The sequence below is a fragment of the Asterias amurensis genome, chromosome 3 (genome assembly GCF_032118995.1).
Source record: "Asterias amurensis chromosome 3, ASM3211899v1".
NCBI lineage: Eukaryota > Metazoa > Echinodermata > Asteroidea > Forcipulatida > Asteriidae > Asterias > Asterias amurensis.
Window position 1 is genome coordinate 18,616,474 of NC_092650.1, and position 27,268 is coordinate 18,643,741.

A 27,268-nucleotide genomic window follows, 5' to 3' on the forward strand; every position below is an offset into this window, starting at 1 on the left:
GTGAGAATACTTGTTCTATTAGCCCACCAACAGTACCACATATACCGTATTATAAAATTACTAAAATGATCCGTAATTTCATGTTCAAGAAAAACAATTTAGTTTTGCACAATCACATACAATCCACACACGTAATAGCCTAGTTGGTGGTTTTTCCAATAACGTATTTTATTGTATTTTTATTTATATAGCAATAAATGAGGTTAACGTTTAACGGTCCATGTTATATTTTAATAAAAACTACAGTATGTATAATTATAATAAGTACTTTATAATACAAACGTTATATTTAAGAGTAATATAGTGCCATGAGGTAGATGGCCTTATTATAGCTTTCGATCTAAACCGGACTTTCGTCAGAGGTATGGTAATAGTAATATACTATAGGTTTTCTTGGTCAAATTCGGCACATCAGCAGTCAATTTCATTTTCATGCGTTCGAATTAAAGCTGTTTTGCCTCTCCAGTTGTTATTGCGTTTCAAATTCAGAATTCGGCCATTAAATTTCGTTTTGAGTCGAGTCAAATTCCTTTAGCACTCTGTTCAATTTAGCCCATCGTCATTCTTTTTCGTGACACACACGCCTCAAGAATTTGAATGCTGCTTTGATGAATTGTTAAATTGAATGACTATTTTGTTAAGTCGAATGACGCAACATTACATTTGACTAATCACAAAACGAAATCGAATGACCCTTTTGAGTAGCATTCGATTTTGCGCGAAATAGAATAGCTTGGTGGTTAAATTGGCTGCTCTTGTTCCGAAATTGACCGAGAAAACCTATATGTACTTTATAAAAACGTTATATTGTTTAAGAGTAATATAGTGCCAATAGTGCCATGAGGTAGATGGCCTTAGCTTTCGATCCAACCGGACCTTCGTCAGAGGTATGGTAATAGTATAGTAGTTATATATTTCCAATTTAAACAAAAAATTAAGTTATTGTCCCAATTGCACCGTAAAGCACCGTAGTTTACGTTAGTGTTAGTAAACAATTTAAAACCAAACTTTCATTGCTAAATCATTAGGGTATTTTCGAAATAACTTGGACCCCGGGCCCCAGGCTTTTTTATCTCCATAGCCATTTATTTTTAAATCACACCTTCGGCGCTTCAGAGATCGTCAGCGACTGCCGAAATTGCTTCCTTATTATCTTAGTACATGTTTTGCAAGTTTGAATGCCATTTTTGTTAACAAGGTATTTCTCGATTTTGTTTTCGGCATTATAATGGCACATTTTCTTATAAAATGCAATTTCTTCACATAGGCCTACCGACCGACCGCAATGACGGGACGGTAAATCTAATATTAATAAAATATATAAATTGTAAAAACATAATTTTATCAGAATGGGTGCTTTTATTTTAATACAATGTAAAGCAGACGGGCTTAATTATCTCACACACTTGTAATTTAAAGTTTCAAAATCACAGTTCAGTGTAACTGTTATTCTATTACATTATCCCGAAAATTGCCGCCGCAAGTGAGATGCAACATGTCAAGATGAGACTGCCAACGTGGGTTTCTGCTCCCCCAACGAGCTTTGAACCACAGGGCAGAGTGGTATCAACAACCACACAGACCGGCTTGTCGAAGGTGCAGTTATAGTCATAATTCATGAAACCGCCGAACGCCACAAATCGGCACATGTAAGTTTCGGCGGCATAATCATCAGAAACATCCACCTTGTGACTCAGACTATACTGAACTTCGGATTCAAGTTCTTGTTTGTTCCCCACCACGTCGCTTAGTTCGTCGCCGTCTTTCCAGAGCGAGAGAGACCCGTTCGTCCGCAGCACTCCGTCGGTGTCACTAGCCGAGCATTGATACACCACCGACTCACCCTTCTTGGCCTTCCGAGCCACGTCTGCCGAACATTGCGGGGAGGGAGCGACCCAGCTAACCCGGAGAAGTTTCGACGGGACGAAGGAAACAAAGTCTGCTTCAGAAGATTGTTCCAGTCTACAGAAGAAGACGTACCCGTCGGAATCGTAGCGGTCAATGTCCCTGACCGTAAGCAGATATTCCACGGTATTCGAATTGACTTGGGCGAGGGTGATCTGCGAGAAGCGACCTCGGTCTTTCCCCGTGTAGACGAGCCGTTCGCCTTGCGAGATGATCACTCTCTCACCGGTACTGTTGTGTCGCTTCCACTCGAACGAGAAAGAATCGATAGGGGGCCCCGATCGAGTTGTCACCCGGCACTTTGCGATGGCCGTTTCCCCCTCTCGAAACACATACGACGTTGCCGAGGTCCTGTCAGCTCGCAGCCATTCTAGCTCGTAGAAATATGACCCTGCTCGGACACAAAGCAGTTGGCTGACATGGAGCAGAAAGACCACTAAAATCTGTTTTCCTGTCATCCTGATTGCGCCTTTTATAGTGTTGTGTTTACCAAGTTTTTTAAGTTCGACGCTTGTTGATGGGCTTTAGGTAGTTCTTCCACGGGCAGCTTGGAGAAATTTCTCCGAGTTATTGACAGTTTAACATCCACTGCACCCAAAGGTTCTACGAGATTTAAATGAGGAATTTGCTTGTAACTCCCTTGGTGAGTAACACATCCCTGGACGGTTCGTAGCTTGAATGCTGGAAACGGTTGGACTTTCAAAACAGGAAAACAGTTTGAAAGCCTTTTAAAAGGACAGCCTCATTCACTGGATAGCATTGTGCACAACGGTTTCTTTCATTCTTCTGTCCCTGATTTTCTTTTAGCCTTTACTATAAGTGGATGGCAGATTTGACGCTCGGGTACACAGAATAATTAATCAGCCCACGTCTATCGTCATCAACATGTATCTGTTGGTATACATGCCAGTTCAGCCATGGAGGAAGATTTTCTTCATCCATGGTTCAACCATGCGTACAAGCTCTAAGGTTCTGAGAGTATGTGCTTCTAGCTCTATGGTTTTTGTGAATCATTCCTCAATGGTAACACCTGCCACTAAAATCAGATTTGAGATACCATGAAGATATGGATATGTATCCAAACACACCGACTTGCCGTCCGTGTGAAAGTCATCGCAAGTTGCGACGCATCGCAGGTTTTGCGATGCGTCGCAGACCTAAGACACGCCGCGGCTGCGACGAGTTCGCAACTTACGACGTGTAACCGGTCGCAACTTGCACTTGCGACGCGTCGCAGCGCTTCGTGAAATCGGGGGCTGGGCTGCGTTACTCACAAAGGACCGTCACAAGCATTTTACTCATTTAAATCTCGTATAATCCTTGGATGCACTGGATGTTGACTGCTTTCTCAGCTGTCAATAACAAAATAACAAAATTATTGTTTATAATTCAGTCAGTTTGGTTGGAAGTAACTTGAGTATGCTTGTTTTGATTAGCAGCCGGGAGTGAAGGCACATGGTGGAGGTTTTAGACATGTGATGCAGAAAGTAATTCCAGCACCTTGCGTTTTGAAGCGTAGCTAAACTCCCCTGTAGCGTATTTGGGCAGTGTGTTATAGTTGCAACTGCATTTAATAATTATTTTATTTTTACGGTCAGAGCTTTTTTTAACGTAGTTTTTTTAATATATATATACATGTAGATAAACAACCTTGAGTCTGCATAACACATAGAATAGATCTATCAGATGATATAATATTAAGATGATATAACTTGAACTGAGCATGATTCCAATCATTTACCAACTATCTATCCAACTTCAACTTCATTACACACCTGTTTGTTTTCCAGAGCTTTAATCCAAAGTAAAATTACTAAAACAAGTTTTAAAGGCAGTGGACACTAATGGTTATTACTCAAAATAACCCAAATCCATGCCACTGTGTAGACATGCCTGGGGTGGATTTCACAAAGAGTTAGGACTAGTCTTATCTCGAGTTCGGACCAGTTACTCGTCCTAACTTGGGACTATCCATGCAATTTGCATATCTCCTAGGACTAGTCCTAACTCGTTGTGAAATCGACCCCTGTACATCTTCTGTGTGACTTGAGGTTTGAAATCCTCTCTAATGTTCAAATTCTACTTTTCCAAGCAATGTGCAAATCCTCCCCAGGAGCTTCTTTGTATTCTAGTCTATATAACATCAACCTCATTCCCAGGGGTGATCGATCTCGTCGCGCCATTTTTTCCCAGCATGCATTGCTCGATCATAACCCCTGGAAGTGTAACTTCCAAAATATCCGGCAACATTAAACAATGCACAAATCGGATCACAACCTTTTGCACAGGTGCTTCTTTGTTTTAGTAGCGGCGCGGCGGCGCTGGAATATTTTGCTAGTTAGACGGTTGGACGTTTAACATCCGATAATTCGCACGTCAAACATGTACCAGAAATTACTGGTTACAAATTCAAAAATGTGCACAAAACCGTTTGAGATCTATACACTTTGTATGGTCAATATGGCCGGGTACCAATTTTACAGAATGATAAAGGATGACCTAATTCTCACTAAGCATCATCACCTTGACCCGACCCCATGGGGTTTTAATATTTCAAAATTATATGTAAACAATTTATCATTGCACTTAAACACTCTGTAATGCAGAAGCACTTTACGACCACGGATGTTTCATCGTAAATAAAACTGGTACGGAGTCCATATAGGGACAGTTAAAATATTTGATTTTCTTTCTTAAATAATGAAAAAAATATATATGTTATTTTAGTCCCTGACCTCATCGTACCATTTTATTCCCTTGTAGTATGTTTTCGTTCCCTCAATTTCGATAGAACGAATTAACATAGCATGACCAACAACAATCATAAAATCGAAAAACTCTTTCGAAGTAAAAGTTTAATGGAGCAAAACAATATTCAAAGGAACGAAATAGTACTTGAGGGAGCAAAATAGTATTTCGAGGTGACCAACTTATCTTTTGAGGGAACAACATCTTAGGGAACAAATTTATTTCATTCAACAACAAAATACTGTCCCTCTTTGGGCTCCGTACTAATGTCACGACCTTGGTCATTATTTGCTTCCGCATGATTTTTGTATTGTTACTTCTAAGTTTCTTTTAAGTACCGATATCCCTATGGGGGCTCCGTAGAATAGCTAGTAGAATAGCGTGCCATACGTTTGTTTTTCGTGACAATTAAGTGGCGCCATTAAGTCTGAGGAGGCACCGGACCGACTGCTTTACCTTTTTGCACTCTATCGTTTCTGTGACAACGAATACTTTATTAATACTCTAGTATTATCATACAAGAGCAACTGGCTTTGTGTTAACCCTGTAGACCCAAAACATTTATGTAGGTATCTTTGGCAAGACCATTACTTTGCCTCATTGAATGGTAGATAGTATTGATAGACCAGACCGCCACCTACGTGGCCAGTTTAGCAAGGCAGATGTGCAAGATGGCATGTCGAGTTATTGCGGCAACTTATTACATTTTAGTTTATTTGGCGGTTATCATCACGGTAACAAAAAATGTCTTTGCATCGAGAGGGTGCCCTTACGGATGGGTGCCTTATGCTGATTCTTGCTACTTGGGTCTGGATGGATCCTTGAAGGGCGACTGGTCAACTGCCGTGATGCAGTGTGACCGTAACAACGCATCTATGATGGTCCCAAGCTCAGATGGCGAAAATGAATTCATACTCAGTTCGTTTCAGCACCATGGAAATCCATTCGGCATTTGGATTAATTGCAATGACGCTGAAGTTGAAGGTGAATGGAACTGCATCGAGAATGGTAAATATCCTACTGAATATCGGAAGTGGGAGCCAAACCAACCAGATGACGATGACTGGCAAGGCGATCAAGATTATGGCTTTATGATAACCCGTGATTACAAGGATAAACCTGACACGCTAGGCTATTGGGGTGATGTGTGGAAAGGCTATGACTTATTCATCGTCTGTGAACGCCCTCACCAAGTCAGCTGTGGTCAGTCCGCTATGGACGTGTACTGCCTGGCAGTAGATGAGTCTACTGGTCACTTCGTGTCTCGCTGTCTCTTCGGCCACACCCTGGACCGATATCCAACGGACACAGTAACTGCCTGCAGACGACGATGTATGGAGCGCCAGGACTGTCTCTCATTCAACATCAAGCGAGGTTCGTCTACCACGCCCCATGTTTGTGAGCTCAATAACGCCACTCGCTACCAAGTCTCAGAGGAATATTTCCAAGAGAGTGTCGGCTGCTTTTATTTTGATTTCACATGTTTCCATTTGAACTGAAGGAACATGAATTTGATGGTGACTCCTGCATTCAGTGAAATTTTACCGAATACGTTGAAAGGTGGAAATTCTCCCGATCGCTGAAAATAGAAGACAACTTGTTTTTTTTCTAAAGCGGAGCAAGTAAATAAAACTGTATTTCGCCCCGATTTGAATAAAATACACAGAACAACATTTTCGCCCTTATATTAATTTGTGTATTAACTTTCATCTGGCTGCAAGAGAACAACACTATTGCAAGGGATGGCAGACAAACACTACTCGCCATGAACAAAAGTTTCCGCCCATTTTGATGAAACGTTTTCTTGGATGTAATTTATTCAACCGATTATGGAGCAACCTGATGAAGGGAACTGTTTCAAGAACGCTGAACTATGTTGATCTCATCTGCCAATCCAGCTTTTCATTGGAAACAAGCCGTGCGTGCGAGGACTCCCCTCGAGGAAGGCCAGTCTCGACTACTGCACTGGGAGTAATACAACAAAACTATTAGCATTTTCCCTAATGAACAGAACGACAAGACATTCTCAAATCATTTTCAGTTTGAATGGTTATTTTCCTTTGCCGATCTGGCCATTGACAATTACAACAGCTATAGCTATAGTTGAGGAAGACCGCAGCATAAAACTTTATACTCGCCGTGACAACGAGCCTTCGCCCTAGATGCCACCGTTCTCAATGTTCCCCCTTCTTTTTGAACCATGCACGTCGGTTATGCTTGCTCGTCCTAAATAATCTCTAACCTAATTGAAATCTAACTGTGTGGAATTATTCTATAAACAAAACCCCACCCACTTTTGGACAGAACAAGGGAGGGGCTACTACTGAATAATATTAACACCCCCCCCCCCCCTCCTTAGCCAACAGGGTCGTATAGATAGTTCCCACATGACGTAAATCGGCCATCTTTACGGGCAATTTGGAACACATAGCCATGTGTTTTGCGCGAGAAAGGCGTGCAGCACGCGCAGAATTCACAAAACTCGTTGCCTGATTGGTTAGTAAACAGCGTGGTTGTGTTAATAAACTGAGCGCTTGACGCGCCTGCAAGCTTAAATGCAATTTGCCCGTAAAGATGGCGTCTATTGCAACTTATCTATTTCATATAGGGCTACTTAACGGCCGGTTTTGTGCAAATTTTCCGAGTTTCAATTTCATAGGGCTGCTTGCTGACCGTAAGCAGAAACATACATGGGACATAACCGCTCCGGGTTTCCGGCGACATTAAAAAATGCAACCATCTTTTGGTACACAACTTGTACATGTTGGTAGGACTGTACTTCTAAATCTCTCTATAATACAATCGAACCATATTAAGAAACAAAATGTTTTCTCGAAAAGTAAAGCATTTCGTGGAATAATATTTAAAGTCACCTGGAAGTGGTATTTTTTCAAAATAAAGCTTTTGTCACTAATATATGTGTTTTGATGAGTTGAATGTGAATAAACAGTTAACTAAGGTTTTAAAAAATCAGTTCTTATGTTATTTACAAATTTAAGAGTAGAACCCGACCCGAGAGGGCGCTGTTCGTGACGTCAATCGAGGCAGACTTTGCCTGTAATGCGTATAGTAAACACAATTGCAAAGTACATGTACGGACCAAGTCGTGAGTTTGTACGTTTCAAAAAAAAAAAATTGTTTTTTTTCCGGCAATGCCGACCAGGGCTCGATTTCACAAAGCAATAAAATCCATCGTAAGACAAATTTTCAGTATCACCATAGTGATTTGCATTGTGACATCACACTTTACTAAGCAACTACGACTGATTTGCAGTTGCGACCAATTTTAGCTCTTTGTGAAATCGACCCCAGGTGTATTGCTGCTGAATGCAGAAAAACACTTTTTGAAATGTACCAACTCACGACTTGGACGTACATGTACTTTGCACGTGTGTTTACTATACGCATTGCAGGCAAAGTCTGCCTTGAATGACGTCACAAAAGAGTAAAGTAATAGAGTAAGGAAGAGATGGTTTAACTCATGGTTCAACCCGATCGAGTTCAACTCTGTGTAATGGTATCATAGAGCTATATAATGAGCTGCGTTTTTTTAGAGGTGTTGGCCAATTGGCTCGGTTAATTTTAAAAAGCAGTTATTTAAAAACAATAATTAAAATAGAAATTTTATTGTCATACACGTTTAATAATATTTTTAGTCTTGTCCTATTGGAGATGTGATAGCACTCCTTATTGCCAACAAAACGTATATATGTATTATATTAGTTTATGTTAACATTTCCACTTGAATATTTAATGTGAAACTAACTAGAAATACTTTATGAATGTAATTATCTTTACTGCCATTTGTTATTATTTATATATGCACAGTATCACTTACTTCAGATTGCAATTAAATAATTATATCACCTGTTGGTTAACTGAATGTAGTTTGTAAGTTGACTGTTTTTGCTTGTCGAGACACTATGGCCGTATCGGAATAGACTTATCTATCGCAACTTCACAAACCGAGATTTTGCCAACTGAGGCTGTAAAACTATAGAAAGTTAAAACCAGATAGACATAGTTTGTAAATGCTACGACAATTTAAAGATTGGACACTATTGGTAACTGTCAAAGACTAGCCTTCTCACTTGGTGTATCCACTACCTCCATGGTGTATCTCAACATATTTATAAAATAACAAACCTGTAAAAAACTGAGCTCAATCGGTCGTCGAAGTTGCGAGATAATAATGAAAGAAGAACAAAAAAACTTGTCACACGAAGTTGTGTACTTTCACATGCTTGATTTCGAGACCTCAAAATCTAAATCTGAGGTCTCGAAATCAAAATCGTGGAAAATTACTTCTTTCTCGAAAACTACACTACTTCAGAGGGAGCCCGTTTCTCACATTGTTTTAAACTATCAATCTCTCCCAATTACTCGTTACCGAGAAAGGTTTTATGCTAATAATTATTTTGAGTAATTACCAATAGTGTCCACTGCATTTAGTACAAAGAATTTGGTGGAAACAAATCAACAAATCGTAAGATCTTTCAGCTCATGAATCTTGTCAGAAAAAAATGTTGATTGGTTTTTTAACGCGATTGATAGTTTTGTCATTTCGACCGACCATGCCCAACCGACATACTTTGTTGATACAGATAGGCCACGCCCCTTGACAAACTGCTGCGACTGCAGCTACGACGGCTGATGCTAAGGGCTAAAGACGTCCTATACTTCAAGATACTATGACGCGCCAATCCAGCCTAAGCCAAAGTCGCCAAATCAAACACGGCCCATCATTTATAGGTTTTTCTATCGCAACTTTACGGCCCGAGTTATTTTGCCAACCGAGGTTAAAAAAAACTACGGAGAGCCAAAAATGCGAAGTAAATACAGATTGCCATGAATTTGTAAGAATTATGCACAATCATGTTAAAAACTCGTGTTGTTGAATATTTTGGAAACAAAGTAACCATAAAGGGAGGTATTTTATCAGGTTGTTGAAAGTTTGCAGATGACTCCGATAGACCTAATAGCTCTTAGGCCTAATAGCTCTTGTGATAATATTGTGTCTACCTTTTCCACACACAAAAATATATATGAGAAAGAGTTCGGGCGTGTTTTATCTTTCTAATTAAAGGCAGTGGAAACTATTGGTAATTACTCAAAATAATTTTAAGCATAAAACCTTTCTTGGGGACGAGTAATGGGGAGAGGTTGACGGTATAACACATTGTGAGAAACGGCTCCCTCTGAAGTGCCATAGTTTTCGAGAAAGAAGTAATGTTCCACGAATTTGATTTCGAGACCTCAGATTTAGAACTTGAGGTCTCGAAATCAACCATCTAAACGCACACAACTCATTCGTGTGACATGGGTGGGTTTTTTTCTTTCATTATTATCTCGCAAGTTCGAAGACCGATTGAGCTCAAATTTTCACAGGTTTGTTATTTTATGCATATGTTGAGATACACCAACTGTGAAGGCTATCTCTGACAACTACCAAAAGTGTCCACTGCCTTTAAGGCGTCTGAAAGTACACAATGCCGTGCCACAATGGTGTTGTTTCTTTAATTGTTTTCCGCCTGCAACTTCGATGACAATTTGATCCCACATGTCCACAGGTTTTGTTAATGTGTTTTAGTACATGAGGATACACCAAGTGAGAATACTTGTTCTATTAGCCCACCAACAGTACCACATATACCGTATTATAAAATTACTAAAATGATCCGTAATTTCATGTTCAAGAAAAACAATTTAGTTATGCACAATCACATACAATCCACACACGTAACAGCCTAGTTGGTGGTTTTTCCAATAAAGTATTTTATTTTATTTTATTGATATAGCAATAAATGAGGTTAACGTTTAACGGTCCATGTTATATTTTAATAAAAACTACAGTATGTATAATTATAATAAGTACTTTATAATACAAACGTTATATTTAAGAGTTATGTAGTGCCATGAGGTAGATGGCCTTATTATAGCTTTCGATCTAAACCGGACTTTCGTCAGAGGTATGGTAATAGTAATATACTATAGGTTTTCTCGGTCAAATTCGGCACATCAGCAGTCAATTTCATTTTCATGCGTTCGAATTAAAGCTGTTTTGCCTCTCCAGTTGTTATTGCGTTTCAAATTCAGAATTCGGCCATTAAATTTCGTTTTGAGTCGAGTCAAATTCCTTTAGCACTCTGTTCAATTTAGCCCATCGTCATTCTTTTTCGTGACACACACGCCTCAAGAATTTGAATGCTGCTTTGATGAATTGTTAAATTGAATGACAATTTTTTTAAGTCGAATTACGCAACATTACATTTGACTAATCACAAAACGAAATCGAATGACCCTTTTGAGTAGCATTCGATTTTGCGCGAAATAGAATAGCTTGGTGGTTAAATTGGCTGCTCTTGTTCCGAAGTTGACCGAGAAAACCTATATGTACTTTATAAAAACGTTATATTGTTTAAGAGTAATATAGTGCCAATAGTGCCGTGAGGTAGATGGCCTTAGCTTTCGATCCAACCGGACCTTCGTCAGAGGTATAGTAATAGTATAGTAGTTATATATTTCCAATTTAAACAAAAAATTAAGTTATTGTCCCAATTGCACCGTAAAGCACCGTAGTTTACGTTAGTGTTAGTAAACAATTTAAAACCAAACTTTCATTGCTAAATCATTAGGGTATTTTCGAAATAACTTGGACCCCGGGCCCCAGGCTTTTTTATCTCCATAACCATTTATTTTTAAATCACACCTTCGACGCTTCAGAGATCGTCAGCGACTGCCGAAATTGCTTCCTTATTATCTTAGTACATGTTTTGCAAGTTTGAATGCCATTTGTTTTAACAAGGTATTTCTCGATTTTGTTTTCGACATTATAATGGTACATTTTCTTATAAAATGCAATTTCTTCACATAGGCCTACCGACCGACCGCAATGACGGGACGGTAAATCTAATATTAATAAAATATATAAATTGTAAAAACATAATTTTATCAGAATGGGTGCTTTTATTTTAATACAATGTAAAGCAGACGGGCTTAATTATCTCACACACTTGTAATTTAAAGTTTCAAAATCACAGTTCAGTGTAACTGTTATTCTCTTACATTATCCCGAAAATTGCCGCCGCAAGTGAGATGCAACATGTCAAGATGAGACTGCCAGAGTGGATTTCTGCTCCCCCAACGAGCTTTGAACCACAGGGCAGAGTGGTATCAACAACCACACAGACCGGCTTGTCGAAGGTGCAGTTATAGTCATAATTCATGAAACCGCCGAACGCCACAAATCGGCACATGTAAGTTTCGGCGGCATAATCATCAGAAACATCCACCTTGTGACTCAGACTATACTGAACTTCGGATTCAAGTTCTTGTTTGTTCCCCACCACGTCGCTTAGTTCGTCGCCGTCTTTCCAGAGCGAGAGAGACCCGTTTGTCCGCAGCACTCCGTCGGTGTCACTAGCCGAGCATTGATACACCACCGACTCACCCTTCTTGGCCTTCCGAGCCACGTCTGCCGAACATTGCGGGGAGGGAGCGACCCAGCTAACCCGGAGAAATTTCGACGGGACGAAGGAAACAAAGTCTGCTTCAGAAGATTGTTCCAGTCTACAGAAGAAGACGTACCCGTCGGAATCGTAGCGGTCAATGTCCCTGACCGTAAGCCGATATTCCACGGTATTCGAATTGACTTGGGCGAGGGTGATCTGCGAGAAGCGACCTCGGTCTTTCCCCGTGTAGACGAGCCGTTCGCCTTGCGAGATGATCACTCTCTCACCGGTACTGTTGTGTCGCTTCCACTCGAACGAGAAAGAATCGATAGGGGGCCCCGATCGAGTTGTCACCCGGCACTTTGCGATGGCCGTTTCCCCCTCTCGAAACACATACGACGTTGCCGAGGTCCCGTCAGCTCGCAGCCATTCTAGCTCGTAGAAATATGACCCTGCTCGGACACAAAGCAGTTGGCTGACATGGAGCAGAAAGACCACTAAAATCTGTTTTCCTGTCATCCTGATTGCGCCTTTTATAATGTTGTGTTTACCAAGTTTTTTAAGTCCGACGCTTGTTGATGGGCTTCAGGTAGTTCTTCCACGGGCAGCTTGGAGAAATTTCTCCGAGTTATTGACAGTTTAACATCCAGTGCACCCAAAGGTTATACGAGATTTAAATGAGGAATTTGCTTGTAACGGTCCTTTGTGAGTAACACAGCCCTGGACGGTTCGTAGCTTGAGTGCTGGAAACGGTTGGACTTTCAAAACAGGCGAACAGTTTGAAAGCCTTTTAAAAGGACAGCCTCATTCACTGAATAGCATTGTGCACAACGGTTTCATTCATTCTTCAGTCACTGATTTTCTTTTAGCCTTTACTATAGGTGGATAGCAGATTTGACGCTCGGGTACACAGAATAATTAATCAACCCACGTCTATCGTCATCAACATGTATCTTTTGGTAAACACGCCAGTTCAGCCATGGAGGAAGATTTTCTTCATCCATGGTTCAACCATGCCTACAAGCTCTATGGTTCTGAGAGTATGTGTTTCTAGCTCTATGTTTTTTGTGAATCATTCCTCAATGGTAATACTGCCACTAAAATCAGATTTGAGATACCATGAAGATATGGATATGTATCCAAACACACCGACTTGCCGTCCGTGTTTAACCGTCCAGGGCTGTGTTACTCACAAAGGAACGTTTTACAAGCATTTTACTCATTTAAATCTCGTATAACCTTTGTGTGCACTGGATGTTGACAGCTTTTAGCTGTCCATAACAAAATAACAAAATTATTGTTTATAATTCAGTCAGTTTGGTTGGAAGTTACTTGATTATGCTTGTTTTGATTAGCAGCCGGGAGTGAAGGCACATGGTGGAGGTTTTAGACATGTGATGCAGAAAGTAATTCCAGCACCTTGCGTTTTGAAGCGTAGCTAAACTCCCCTATTACCCTTATTTAGCGTATTTGGGCAGTGTGTTATAGTTGCAACTGCATTAAATTAATTATTTTGTTTTTACGGTCAGAGCTTTTTTTAACGTAGTTTTTTTTTATATACATGTAGATAAACAGCCTTGAGTCTGCATAACACATAGAATAGATCTATCAGATGATATAATTTAAAGATGATATAATTTGAACTGGGCATGATTCCAATCATTTACCAACTATCTATCCAACTTCAACTTCATTACACACCTGTTTGTTTTCCAGAGCTTCAATCCAAAGTAAAATTACTAAAACAAGTTTTAAAGGCAGTGGACACTAATGGTTATTACTCAAAATAACCCAAATCCATGCCACTGTGTAGACATACCTGGGGTGGATTTCACAAAGAGTTAGGACTAGTCTTATCTCGAGTTCGGACCAGTTACTCGTCCTAACTTGGGACTATCCATGCAATTTGCATATCTCCTAGGACTAGTCCTAACTCGTTGTGAAATCGACCCCTGTACATCTTCTGTGTGACTTGAGGTTTGAAATCCTCTCTAATGTTCAAATTCTACTTTTTCAAGCAATGTGCAAATCCTCCCCAGGAGCTTCTTTGTATTCTAGTCTATATAACATCAACCTCATTCCCAGGGGTGATCGATCTCGTCGCGCCATTTTTTCCCAGCATGCATTGCTCGATCATAACCCCTGGAAGTGTAACTTCCAAAATATCCGGCAACATTAAACAATGCACAAATCGGATCACAACCTTTTGCACAGGTGCTTCTTTGTTTTAGTAGCGGCGCGGCGGCGCTGGAATATTTTGCTAGTTGGACGGTTGGACGTTTAACATCCGATAATTCGCACGTCAAACATGTACCAGAAATTACTGGTTACAAATTCAAAAATGTGCACAAAACCGTTTGAGATCTATACACTTTGTATGGTCAATATGGCCGGGTACCAATTTTACAGAATGATAAAGGATGACCTAATTCTCACTAAGCATCATCACCTTGACCCGACCCCATGGGGTTTTAATATTTCAAAATTATATGTAAACAATTTATCATTGCACTTAAACACTCTGTAATGCAGAAGCACTTTACGACCACGGATGTTTCATCGTAAATAAAACTGGTACGGAGTCCATATAGGGACAGTTAAAATATTTGATTTTCTTTCTTAAATAATGAAAAAAATATATATGTTATTTTAGTCCCTGACCTCATCGTACCATTTTATTCCCTTGTAGTATGTTTTCGTTCCCTCAATTTCGATAGAACGAATTAACATAGCATGACCAACAACAATCATAGAATCGAAAAACTCTTTCGAAGTAATAGTTTAATGGAGCAAAACAATATTCAAAGGAACGAAATAGTACTTGAGGGAGCAAAATAGTATTTCGAGGTGACCAACTTATCTTTTGAGGGAACAACATCTTAGGGAACAAATTTATTTCATTCAACAACAAAATACTGTCCCTCTTTGGGCTCCGTACTAATGTCACGACCTTGGTCATTATTTGCTTCCGCATGATTTTTGTATTGTTACTTCTAAGTTTCTTTTAAGTACCGATATCCCTATGGGGGCTCCGTAGAATAGCTAGTAGAATAGCGTGCCATACGTTTGTTTTTCGTGACAATTAAGTGGCGCCATTAAGTCTAAGGAGGCACCGGACCGACTGCTTTACCTTTTTGCACTCTATCGTTTCTGTGACAACGAATACTTTATTAATACTCTAGTATTATCATACAAGAGCAACTGGCTTTGTGTTAACCCTGTAGACCCAAAACATTTATGTAGGTATCTTTGGCAAGACCATTACTTTGCCTCATTGAATGGTAGATAGTATTGATAGACCAGACCACCACCTACGTGGCCAGTTTAGCAAGGCAGATGTGCAAGATGGCATGTCGAGTTAGTGCGGCAACTTATTACATTTTAGTTTATTTGGCGGCTATCATCACGGTAACAAAAAATGTCTTTGCATCGAGAGGGTGCCCTTACGGATGGGTGCCTTATGCTGATTCTTGCTACTTGGGTCTGGATGGATCCTTGAAGGGCGACTGGTCAACTGCCGTGATGCAGTGTGACCGTAACAACGCATCTATGATGGTCCCAAGCTCAGATGGCGAAAATGAATTCATACTCAGTTCGTTTCAGCACCATGGAAATCCATTCGGCATTTGGATTAATTGCAATGACGCTGAAGTTGAAGGTGAATGGAACTGCATCGAGAATGGTAAATATCCTACTGAATATCGGAAGTGGGAGCCAAACCAACCAGATGACGATGACTGGCAAGGCGATCAAGATTATGGCTTTATGATAACCCGTGATTACAAGGATAAACCTGACACGCTAGGCTATTGGGGTGATGTGTGGAAAGGCTATGACTTATTCATCGTCTGTGAACGCCCTCACCAAGTCAGCTGTGGTCAGTCCGCTATGGACGTGTACTGCCTGGCAGTAGATGAGTCTACTGGTCACTTCGTGTCTCGCTGTCTCTTCGGCCACACCCTGGACCGATATCCAACGGACACAGTAACTGCCTGCAGACGACGATGTATGGAGCGCCAGGACTGTCTCTCATTCAACATCAAGCGAGGTTCGTCTACCAAGCCCCATGTTTGTGAGCTCAATAACGCCACTCGCTACCAAGTCTCAGAGGAATATTTCCAAGAGAGTGTCGGCTGCTTTTATTTTGATTTCACTTGTTTCCATTTGAACTGAAGGAACATGAATTTGATGGTGACTCCTGCATTCAGTGAAATTTTACCGAATACGTTGAAAGGTGGAAATTCTCCCGATCGCTGAAAATAGAAGACAACTTGTTTTTTTTCTAAAGCGGAGCAAGTAAATAAAACTGTATTTCGCCCCGATTTGAATAAAATACACAGAACAACATTTTCGCCCTTATATTAATTTGTGTATTAACTTTCATCTGGCTGCAAGAGAACAACACTATTGCAAGGGATGGCAGACAAACACTACTCGCCATGAACAAAAGTTTCCGCCCATTTTGATGAAACGTTTTCTTGGATGTAATTTATTCAACCGATTATGGAGCAACCTGATGAAGGGAACTGTTTCAAGAACGCTGAACTATGTTGATCTCATCTGCCAATCCAGCTTTTCATTGGAAACAAGCCGTGCGTGCGAGGACTCCCCTCGAGGAAGGCCAGTCTCGACTACTGCACTGGGAGTAATACAACAAAACTATTAGCATTTTCCCTAATGAACAGAACGACAAAACATTCTCAAATCATTTTCAGTTTGAATGGTTATTTTCCTTTGCCGATCTGGCCATTGACAATTACAACAGCTATAGCTATAGTTGAGGAAGACCGCAGCATAAAACTTTATACTCGCCGTGACAACGAGCCTTCGCCCTAGATGCCGCCGTTCTCAATGTTCCCCCTTCTTTTTGAACCATGCACGTCGGTTATGCTTGCTCGTCCTAAATAATCTCTAATCTAATTGAAATCTAACTGTGTGGAATTATTCTATAAACAAAACCCCACCCACTTTTGGACAGAACAAGGGAGGGGCTACTACTGAATAATATTAACACCCCCCCCCCCCTCCTTAGCCAACAGGGTCGTATAGATAGTTCCCACATGACGTAAATCGGCCATCTTTACGGGCAATTTGGAACACATAGCCATGTGTTTTGCGCGAGAAAGGCGTGCAGCACGCGCAGAATTCACAAAACTCGTTGCCTGATTGGTTAGTAAACAGCGTGGTTGTGTTAATAAACTGAGCGCTTGACGCGCCTGCAAGCTTAAATGCAATTTGCCTGTAAAGATGGCGTCTATTGCAACTTATCTATTTCATATAGGGCTACTTAACGGCCGGTTTTGTGCAAATTTTCCGAGTTTCAATTTCATAGGGCTGCTTGCTGACCGTAAGCAGAAACATACATGGGACATAACCGCTCCGGGTTTCCGGCGACATTAAAAAATGCAACAATCTTTTGGTACACAACTTGTACATGTTGGTAGGACTGTACTTCTAAATCTCTCTATAATACAATCGAACCATATTAAGAAACAAAATGTTTTCTCGAAAAGTAAAGCATTTCGTGGAATAATATTTAAAGTCACCTGGAAGTGGTATTTTTTCAAAATAAAGCTTTTGTCACTAATATATGTGTTTTGATGAGTTGAATGTGAATAAACAGTTAACTAAGGTTTTAAAAAATCAGTTCTTATGTTATTTACAAATTTAAGAGTAGACCCCGACCCGAGAGGGCGCTGTTCGTGACGTCAATCGAGGCAGACTTTGCCTGTAATGCGTATAGTAAACACAATTGCAAAGTACATGTACGGACCAAGTCGTGAGTTTGTACGTTTCAAAAAAAAAAAATTGTTTTTTTTCCGGCAATGCCGACCAGGGCTCGATTTCACAAAGCAATAAAATCCATCGTAAGACAAATTTTCAGTATCACCATAGTGATTTGCATTGTGACATCACACTTTACTAAGCAACTACGACTGATTTGCAGTTGCGACCAATTTTAGCTCTTTGTGAAATCGACCCCAGGTGTATTGCTGCTGAATGCAGAAAAACACTTTTTGAAATGTACCAACTCACGACTTCGACGTACATGTACTTTGCACGTGTGTTTACTATACGCATTGCAGGCAAAGTCTGCCTTGAATGACGTCACAAAAGGGGTAGGCGGAGTCAGCTCCCCAAACAACTTTATATATTTTTTAAACATATAAATCGTGACAAACAATTACTAAAAAAACTTGTTTTATTGTTCGTAAGCATATACTCTTATGTTTGAAAGAAAAAGTAATCTATTTCCAGGTGACTTTAAAGAGAAGTCTTTCACCGTTACCTTCTGTAAACCCTGTAAGTTATTTGTAAATCTGTGAACTTTTTTTATCTGTGCCGAAAGTGTATAATGGCTTTAATGTTCAATTTAATGGCAAATTATAATCAAAATTGTAGATTTAGTTTGCACTTGCAATAGTCAGTCAGTCACAGCATAAAATAAGAATAATAAGAAGTAATAAATAGAAGTGTTCACTAAGTTTTTTATCCACTTACTCCTCTTGCATTACTGTTTCATCGATTTTCCCTTCTGCTCGATTGCTCATAAAGAAGAAAAAAGTTGAGTAAAAAATGTTGAGTACAAAATAAAAACCTCACATCCTGCGAAATAATCATTTAGATAGGGCCTATTATTAATGTTGTTGTTTATAGTCCCGAACTCCCCAGTCAAAATATAAGATAGTAAGCACGTTTAGGGCATGTGAGCAGCACTAACAGTATCAATGACATTAGGCAAAGCAAAAGTTACCAATTAAAAAAATTAATTAAGTGAGTCTTTAAAAGTATTGTGCTTACTTTGCACGCTGCTATCCATAAGCACACGAAAAGGCATGCTAACCTTCCGGTGCTTACCGCACGAAAATAAAGGACGTCACAATGCAAATCCACGGTAAACACAATATGGCCGCCCAATACGTTTGCTAACCTGTGAAATACGCTAAGGCTGAAGTAAATTTATCTGCAACAGTAAGCACGCAAACTTGCTTACCGTTAAGCAGCGTTGAAACACGGTCACGCAACCGACACTGTCATTATGATATCAAAAAGTGTATTACCGGTAGTCTAGAGGTATGAAAGAAGAACAGGCATCATATTAAAACCTCCCGTTTCAGGTCAAAATCATCACCCATTAATTACGATGACCATTACCACATGATTTCCAGACGAGTATAAACTTTGGAGAAAACTGGTCCTTGGTACAAAATACACAATGGACTGTCATAATTCGGTCACTAGTGGTCAACCCAGGGTCCTAGAGGTCGAAGGTGAGGAAAGATAACACTACCACCGACTTGACCACCAAACTAGAGGGTAGTAGGAAAGTTGTGGACCTAAAGCTCATGACCAGTCAGGCATTGTTTGGCCCCCGGGGGAAAATAGGATAATTTCCTGGAGAACAATCGCAGACCCATGTACAAAATTAGGGTAAAGGCTTTATAGGCTAACGCCAATTCCGCTCAGGGAAAAACAAAATAAGAAAATATCATGTCTTGGGGATCGTTTACCATCCTGAGCTGACCTTGTACACTCTCCTCCGACTTCAAAATAACTCACAATTTAAAAACACTGCATTGGTATCCATTATTTTTATTTTATCAAAATATAATTTATCAATAATTTACAAAATTAATATACAAATTTGAGTAAACCTTGTTTCAGCAGTAAAGAATAGTATCTTAATCATCAATAATGCAACAAAAAAAAATTGAACTTCACTGATCATGACAACACTATATATTTATTTCCATTTTCAAAAAGCAGGGTACTGAGTACACAGTGCTATAATACATCGGGAATATGGATTTAAAAAAATCTTTTTCCCGATGCAAATTTAACATCTATTAAAAACCAAGGCATTTTTATAAATTTTCCATAAACAAAATTGTAAATAAGCATGCCCAAAGACAGAAAGTGTTTTTATTTGTTATTACTTACATGTAAGAATTGACCATAAGTTAACACAGAGACTTACTGCACTTCTTAAAATAACAAATCTCTTGAAACAACCGACACCCCTGTGACCCGGGGCCCCTAGTTCTGACAACCCTATGTTCGAAGCTTCACACTCTAGGGTTAGAGTTAGGATTAGGTAAATGCACAAAGGGTGTCAGAACATAGGTGCGTTACCCACTAGAGAGCAGGGCCCAATTTCATAGAGCTGTTTAAGCACAATAAGTAGCTTAGCATAACAAAACTATGCTTACCAGATAAAGATTACATGTACCAGCCAAACTGTCATCTCACGTGTACAATTAGTTACTGGTATCTTGCTAATTTCTGCTTAGTAGACAATTGTTAAGCAATAGTTTCCGCTAAAGCAACTCTATGAAACTGGGCCCAGCTGGCGATTTCACAAAACTCTTCCTAACTTGGGGTTTAATCTTAGGATTTAGGACAAGCTAAGTTCCATACCCAAAGACATTAGGACGCATTGAACCAATCCTAAGTTAGGATGAGTTACTCGTCCTAATTTGAGTGTTCATAAAATTGAGCCCTGGACCCAATTTCATAGCGCTGCTAAGCACAAAAATTTGCTAAGCATGACATTTCTCCCTTGAAAAAAACAAGAATGTCAACCAAATTCCCACGTGATTTTTAGGACAAGCAAACACCAGCCGAATACCAATATCAAGCAATATCCAACAAATGGGAATTTGGCTGGTAATCCTGTTTTTATCGAGCAAGAAATTTAATGCTAAGCAAATTTGTGTGCTTAGCAGGGCTATGAAATTGGGCCCAGTACACAGAAATCCTGCTTGGTCCAAATTCTCCCCCTTTTTAAAACTTCTCTCAGTTTCACATCTTACTTGGCATCGGTGGGTTTGGTTTAAATCTCTGGAAGTCGATTCCCCGCTCGTGGGTGACTCTCATGACCTGATCATGGAGGTCATCATCCTCGACTAACCTCATGAAGCCCTCAGCAACTCGAGACACCCTACAATGGAGTATTAGATCAATCACAGGTCAAAGGGCACATAAAAGCTTTCAAGGAATGGCTTTCACATTTTGTCCGATAGGGACAATTTCCTATACTATAATTGTATAAATAAAAATGACAGTGATAATACTAAGAAAAGAAAATATCTTAAACTAAAATAATAAATTAATACACATCAATATCATGAGAAAACAAAATTAGCTAAATGACAACACAATACATATGAACATTTGAATATAAGTGTAACAGAAGCAGTCAATAGAATGGCAGTGTCATGGACGAGCGGTTAAGAGCACCGGATTCAAGCACTGGTGTTTGATCAGCAGTGTGTGGGTTCGGATCCCGATCGTGACACTTGCTACATCAAATTGGGGAGGTAGTGCTTTCTGCTCTACCAACCAGGTAGAGAAAGGGGTAACCCTGTTTCAGCCCTAGGAGTAGGTGGCAACGGCCTCTAGAAAATATAATTGTAGCCCACACCTTGAAGTGGCCTTCAGGCCTTGTGTGTCTGGCGACTTGCATAAAAAAATATATATATAAAAAAATAGAGAGAGGCAGAAAGCACACAGAAAAATCAAGGGGTAAATAATGAATAGGGACACATTAACTTCATAAGACTAAAATTACTAAAACACAATACATATAGAGACGCACAAAAGTTTAAAGCAAACACCCAAGTTTGATTTTGTTACTGTTGTTGCTGTTGTTAGTTATAAAATTAACAGACCATAAGTAATACATACAGCTGTGGATTTTCTAGTTTTCTACTGGCTACTGGGTACCAAATAAAGAACTACTTGTTTGTACTATTACACTTTTATTTAAATCTTTGGAATGGAAAACAAATACACATTTCAATAGATGTTAAATTTGCATGGGGATAAAATTGCACTGTATACTCAGTACCCCCCCCCCCATTTATTTTAAAGCGCCTTGCTCAAGGACACAAGGGTCACAACCCGGATTTAAACCCCACACTCCGGTGACTTAACCACAAGAATTTGAATTGGATGCTCTTAGCTGCTCTGCCATGATACCCTTTTAGAGGCCTGCACGTATGTGGGTTGTAAGCAAATGAGTTTGCAACATTGTTTTGGAGTCTTTGTAGACGGCTAACATCAGCTTGCTGAGGTCTTGAGCCAAGAGTAATTCCATGATTACTTATTTTTCACTTGAAGAACAAACTTGAATGTTAAGAACTTAAGCAGCAACTTCAATGAAGTTGCTTTAATGAATGCTTGCTAACATCTTGGGCCAAGACTAATTCTATGGTTACTTATATTGCACTACCGAACACCCAACTATCAAAACACTCTCATCTGCTCGCAACTGGATTTTCTCCTTTATCGCTCCGCGAATATGGAACAACCTCCCAGTCTGCATCAAAAATTGTAACTCTTTGCCATTGTTCAAAAAATCTCTCAAAACTCACTTGTATCAGATGTAATTTGTTGTATTTATAGTTCCATTGGTCTTGCTCTTTCCAGTGCTTTGATCTTGCTGTAAAGGCGCTTTATAAATATTTAGTTGTACGTATGTATTGCACTGGAAAAATACCTTGGAATATTTAGAACTTACGGTAGCAACTTCAATGTCCCTGCAACCTGTTTCATGATATCACCATCCACGAATTCTGGAGCCACCGTCTTGTTGATAATTGAAGTATCAGAGAAAGACGGACAAATAGTGTTTAAGCGGATGTCATCTTTGCTGAAAGCTGCATCAAAAGACTGCACGAAGAAACAAACCAATGTAATGTCATTCATCACAGGTCAGCCCCATTGCATCAAACTAAGGGAATCGCAATGGACCCTTCCCATGAAATATGCTAATTACATTCACGCATGCGTACAGACCCTGTTGGTTGGCAAACACCATAGAGTTGTGCACTAAGCAGACGCGCCATCGCGTCTGCGTCACGCACCCATTAGCCGTGTACAAAACAGCGCGATGTTCCCTCATTTTGCCAACTAAAACATTAGTGCGCACGCGCTATGTGCAATTTACATATTTCATGGGAAGGGTCTATTGCTATAGGTTTAAACAAATTGAACAGTTGCAAAAACCAGAGAAGTACTTTGCCTTTAAAGATGTTTCCACCTCAAGATACTTACAGCCATAGACCTTGTGAAGCCCACCACGCCATGTTTTGTTGCTGTGTAAACAGGTGATAGAGGACCGAGTATCAAACCTTCAAACATAAGAAATACAGCATTCATTTCATTCCAAGGGACTCGTATAAACAAATGCAACAGCATGTGTAGTTAATATGAGAACTTAAAGACACTGGACACTATTGATAATTATCAAAGACCAGTTTTCTCACTTGCTGTATCTCAACATATATGCATAAAATAACAAATCTGTGAAAATTTGAGTTCAATCGAAATAATGAAAGAAAAAACACCCTTGTCACACGAAGTTATGTGCTTTCAGTTGCTTGATTTTGAGATCTCACATTATAAATCTGAGGTCTCAAAATCAAATTCGTGATAGAGGACCGAGTATCAAACCTTCAAACACAAGAAATACAGCATTCATTTCATTACAAGGCATTTATTTCCTATCCAACAAAGAATCATCATAATTGCATTAAGGCATAGTCAGAAAAGCCGAAGTTGTGGGAGGTAGGCCTATGCCTGGATAAACAAAAAAACATAATAATAATGATAATAATAATCAAAGCCAGCACCATATGCCAGGCCTAAGAGCACTTGAGACAAAATAAATACAAAAATACATTGTTGTAAAAAGCAACACTAAATATAGAAACAACAGTTACAAAACCACAAATAAGAAAAATTAGAATTAAAACTAAACAAAACCACAAGGAGCAAAAAATATTTTAAAAATTAGTTACTCATACGAAAAAACTATATTAAATAACATGAAAAAGTATACAAGAGGTAATTGGTTGCAAGCGCCTCGCCCTAAATGTCCAGAACCTCAGCAATTGACAAACAAACAACAACAAATTGTTAATACTACAAAGAAAATGAGAAGATCAAATCAGTATGTAACAGTATGTGTAGTTAATATGAGAACTTAAAGACACTGGACACTATTGATAATTATCACTTCGTCTTCTCACTTGCTGTATCTCAACATACATATGCATAAAATAACAAATCTGTGAAAATTTGAGTTCAATCGATCTTCAAAGTTGCGAGATAATAATGAAAGAAAAAACCACCTTGTCACACGAAGTTGTGTGCTGTCAGATGCCTGATTTCGAGACCTCAAATTCTAAATCTGAGGTTTTGAAATCAAATTCGTGGAAAATTACTTCTTTCTCGAAAACTACTCCACTCCAGATAGCCGTTTCTCACAATGTTTTTTTACTAAAAACCTCTACCCATTACTTGTTACCAAGTAAGGTTTTATGCTAATAGTTATTTTGAGTAATTACCAATAGTGCCCACTTCCTTTAACTAAGACATAATCAACTCCATGTGAACTTAAGTGGCTATTTATGCAATTTATAACAATATTAGGACAAGACGTAAGGGTTCAATTAACAAAAACCCAGCATACAGGTGAAATAGAGACAATACACAATATCAACCTCTACCCTCTCAGGTACCCATTTATATCCATGGTGAAGAGAAGCAACTATAGTAAAGCATCATTAAGTGTCACAACCGGGATTCAAACCAACTACGATGACTTAACCATCAAAACTTCAATTCGATGCTCAAGAACACTCGGCAATGCATTAGGTTTTTGATTTATCAATATAAACCACAAGGGAAACTGACTGGGTAAATTTTTAAATGATGTTGGGGGTTGAACAAAGAATTGACAAGAGTGGGATTCGAACCAATGACCTCTGGATTAACGTGCTGGCGCTCTACCAACTGAGCTATCTAGCCCTATATCAGAAGCCATACATACCGTTAACTGCCGTGTAGCCAGGGATCACACCCAAATTAAGATAAAAGGTTTTTGATTTATGAAAAAAAAGACCCCAAGGTGGGTTTGCTTACTTACCTGCCATAGAAGCAATATTCACCACCAGTCCTCCTGAGCCACCATGCTGTTTACTCATATACTTCCTGGCTAGGTATGTACCATGAACAACAGCAGCCTAATATCAAAAGACAAAAGAACAGACAAGGAAATATAAAAACTACCATGCTTGTTGTTATAAGGGTGTTTTTTTCTTTCATTATTCTCTTGCAAATTCGATGACAATTGAGCCCAAATTTTCACAGTTTTGTTTTTACTAGGCCCTACAATATATGTTGGGGTACACACCAAGTGAAAACTCTGGTCTTGGACAATTACCAATTGACCCCTTGCACGCACGTCACGCGCGGCGACTATGCCATGCTCACCATTTTGGTGGTGGAAAGGTTTACGTGTTAACGCCGCGTCGCCTAAAATGCACACTTCACTGAACAACGCACAGTGACATTGCCAACCAGTATGGCGGTTCCAAGATTATTCGCTGATGACATCACGTGAATTGGGTCAACAGTGTCCAGTGCCTTTAATCACAGATAATTACCCCGCGTTCATCCTGAAAAAAATCTCCTATTTTTTTGTTCCAGGACAAACGTGAGTAATTATCTGTCCTGGAAAAAAAAACAGACGACTTTTCCAAGGTGAACGTGGGATAATTATCTGCACACGTTCATCCTGAAAAAAAAAACCAGCCACCTGGATAAGCACACCGGAATCGACCCGTGGAAGCTAATCGAACGCAGCCATAGATGTCATAAACTGCCCACAAATAGTTACCAAGTTAATGTCGATCATAAGTCTCCATTTCCTCTCATCACCGATACCTGCATTGTTGCAAACGATGTCTAACCTCCCGTATTCCTCTTTCGTTTTCCTGAATGCATCTGATGAGGGAACCGAAAGAATGCTAAAGAAAAATTGCAAAACTTAAACCCTGCTAACTAACAGCAAGCGTACAAAAAGGCAAGCTAACCTTCCCGCACTTTAGGGGTAGTTGCGATAACCGGAAAGAAAGGTTATAAACTTATGATTAAATTGCAACTAATAAACTTATGATTATATTGCAACTAATCTATGGGATGGAGGATGTACGTGTGTGTGGAGGGGGGGGGGCACTGATACTCCTAGAACTGCGAGGTTCGTTCCGCCCACAAACGAACAAACCTCATACTCATTGTTCTAGGAATAAGGCGCTTGGAACAGGGGTTACTCATCAGGGTCTACAGGTTATAGTTTCAGTTTCATGAGAGCTTTTTTTAAACTCGATAGGAGTGGGAGGCCCAAAATTAACTAGGTTTTCTCTGGTTTTAACTTTCTTACCATCACCATGTCTTACCTTCAAGCTGTTTTTCCGACGTCACATCACACTGAAGAAAAATAGCCTTTTGATGACCGTATTTGGACAAGAAAAGGCCTGCTGTTTCTTTACCTTTGGAGACATTGACATCTGCAATACCAACTCCCTGTGGATGAATTAGAATTATCAGGATAATGTTGTGGTAATTCTTCTTAATTAAACCCTCGTTTAATCTTCCTCAACCTACTGTATAACCTCAGGAAGTTCTGGTTTATAGCTAGGTGGCACTGACCATAGAGCAAGGAAGGTCATTAATAATGGGATTACAAAGCCTCTTGACCCTTTCCACACAACTGACCGACCACTTGGATCTCATGGAATAGGTGTAGTGGTACGGTACCATGGAGCAATTGGTGGTGGTTCCGAAATCATAAACCAAAGAAGATCCGAGTTTTATTTGGCCACCTGCGGAATGGGGCTTGCAAAGTTAGTCATCATGCCTGCTTGAAGTTACCTTTGCACCTTTCTTCAATAACTCTTCAGCGAAAGCTCCCCCCAGGCCCTCAGCAGCACCTGTAATTAACGCAACTTTTCCCTGGATCCTCATTTCTCGCCCGTATGGAAAACTGAGAAACCTTCCGAGCCTAGCCTGGATATGGAGAGAGAAAAATCTCAAAACATGCCCTGGATCGAATGGATGGGATGGGTTGAGAATACTGAAACCTGAAGAGGGCGCTATACAGTTTGTCCATTAAAATTAATCTGGAGTCGATTTCACAAAGAGTTGGGACTCATATAGTCCTAACTTCGTCCTAAGTCGAGATAAGACTAGTCTTAAATCTTTGTGAAATCCACCCAGCTCTTTTTAACACTGGTTCTTTTTAGGGGGCGGCCGATGAACGAAACTTTTGCATTCTTTGGCAAACCCTCGAGGCAGAATCTGTAGAGTCAGAAGCT

The 27,268-nt window shown here is 39.7% G+C and overlaps 1 protein-coding gene across 1 annotated transcript; it reads right to left on the reverse strand.

Annotated features, from left to right (window-relative positions):
* Nucleotides 1–19,689: 19,689 nt before the first annotated feature.
* LOC139935357 (15-hydroxyprostaglandin dehydrogenase [NAD(+)]-like) lies at nucleotides 19,690–27,041 on the reverse strand. The gene is made up of 7 exons (XM_071929897.1): nucleotides 26,826–27,041; nucleotides 26,351–26,477; nucleotides 25,792–25,898; nucleotides 25,039–25,135; nucleotides 23,163–23,239; nucleotides 22,627–22,778; nucleotides 19,690–21,045 (listed from the first exon to the last, which is right to left on the reverse strand). The coding sequence occupies exons 1-7, from the start codon at nucleotides 26,916–26,918 to the stop codon at nucleotides 20,907–20,909; spliced, it is 792 nt and encodes a 263-aa protein (XP_071785998.1). The 5' UTR covers nucleotides 26,919–27,041; the 3' UTR covers nucleotides 19,690–20,906.
* Nucleotides 27,042–27,268: the final 227 nt, after the last annotated feature.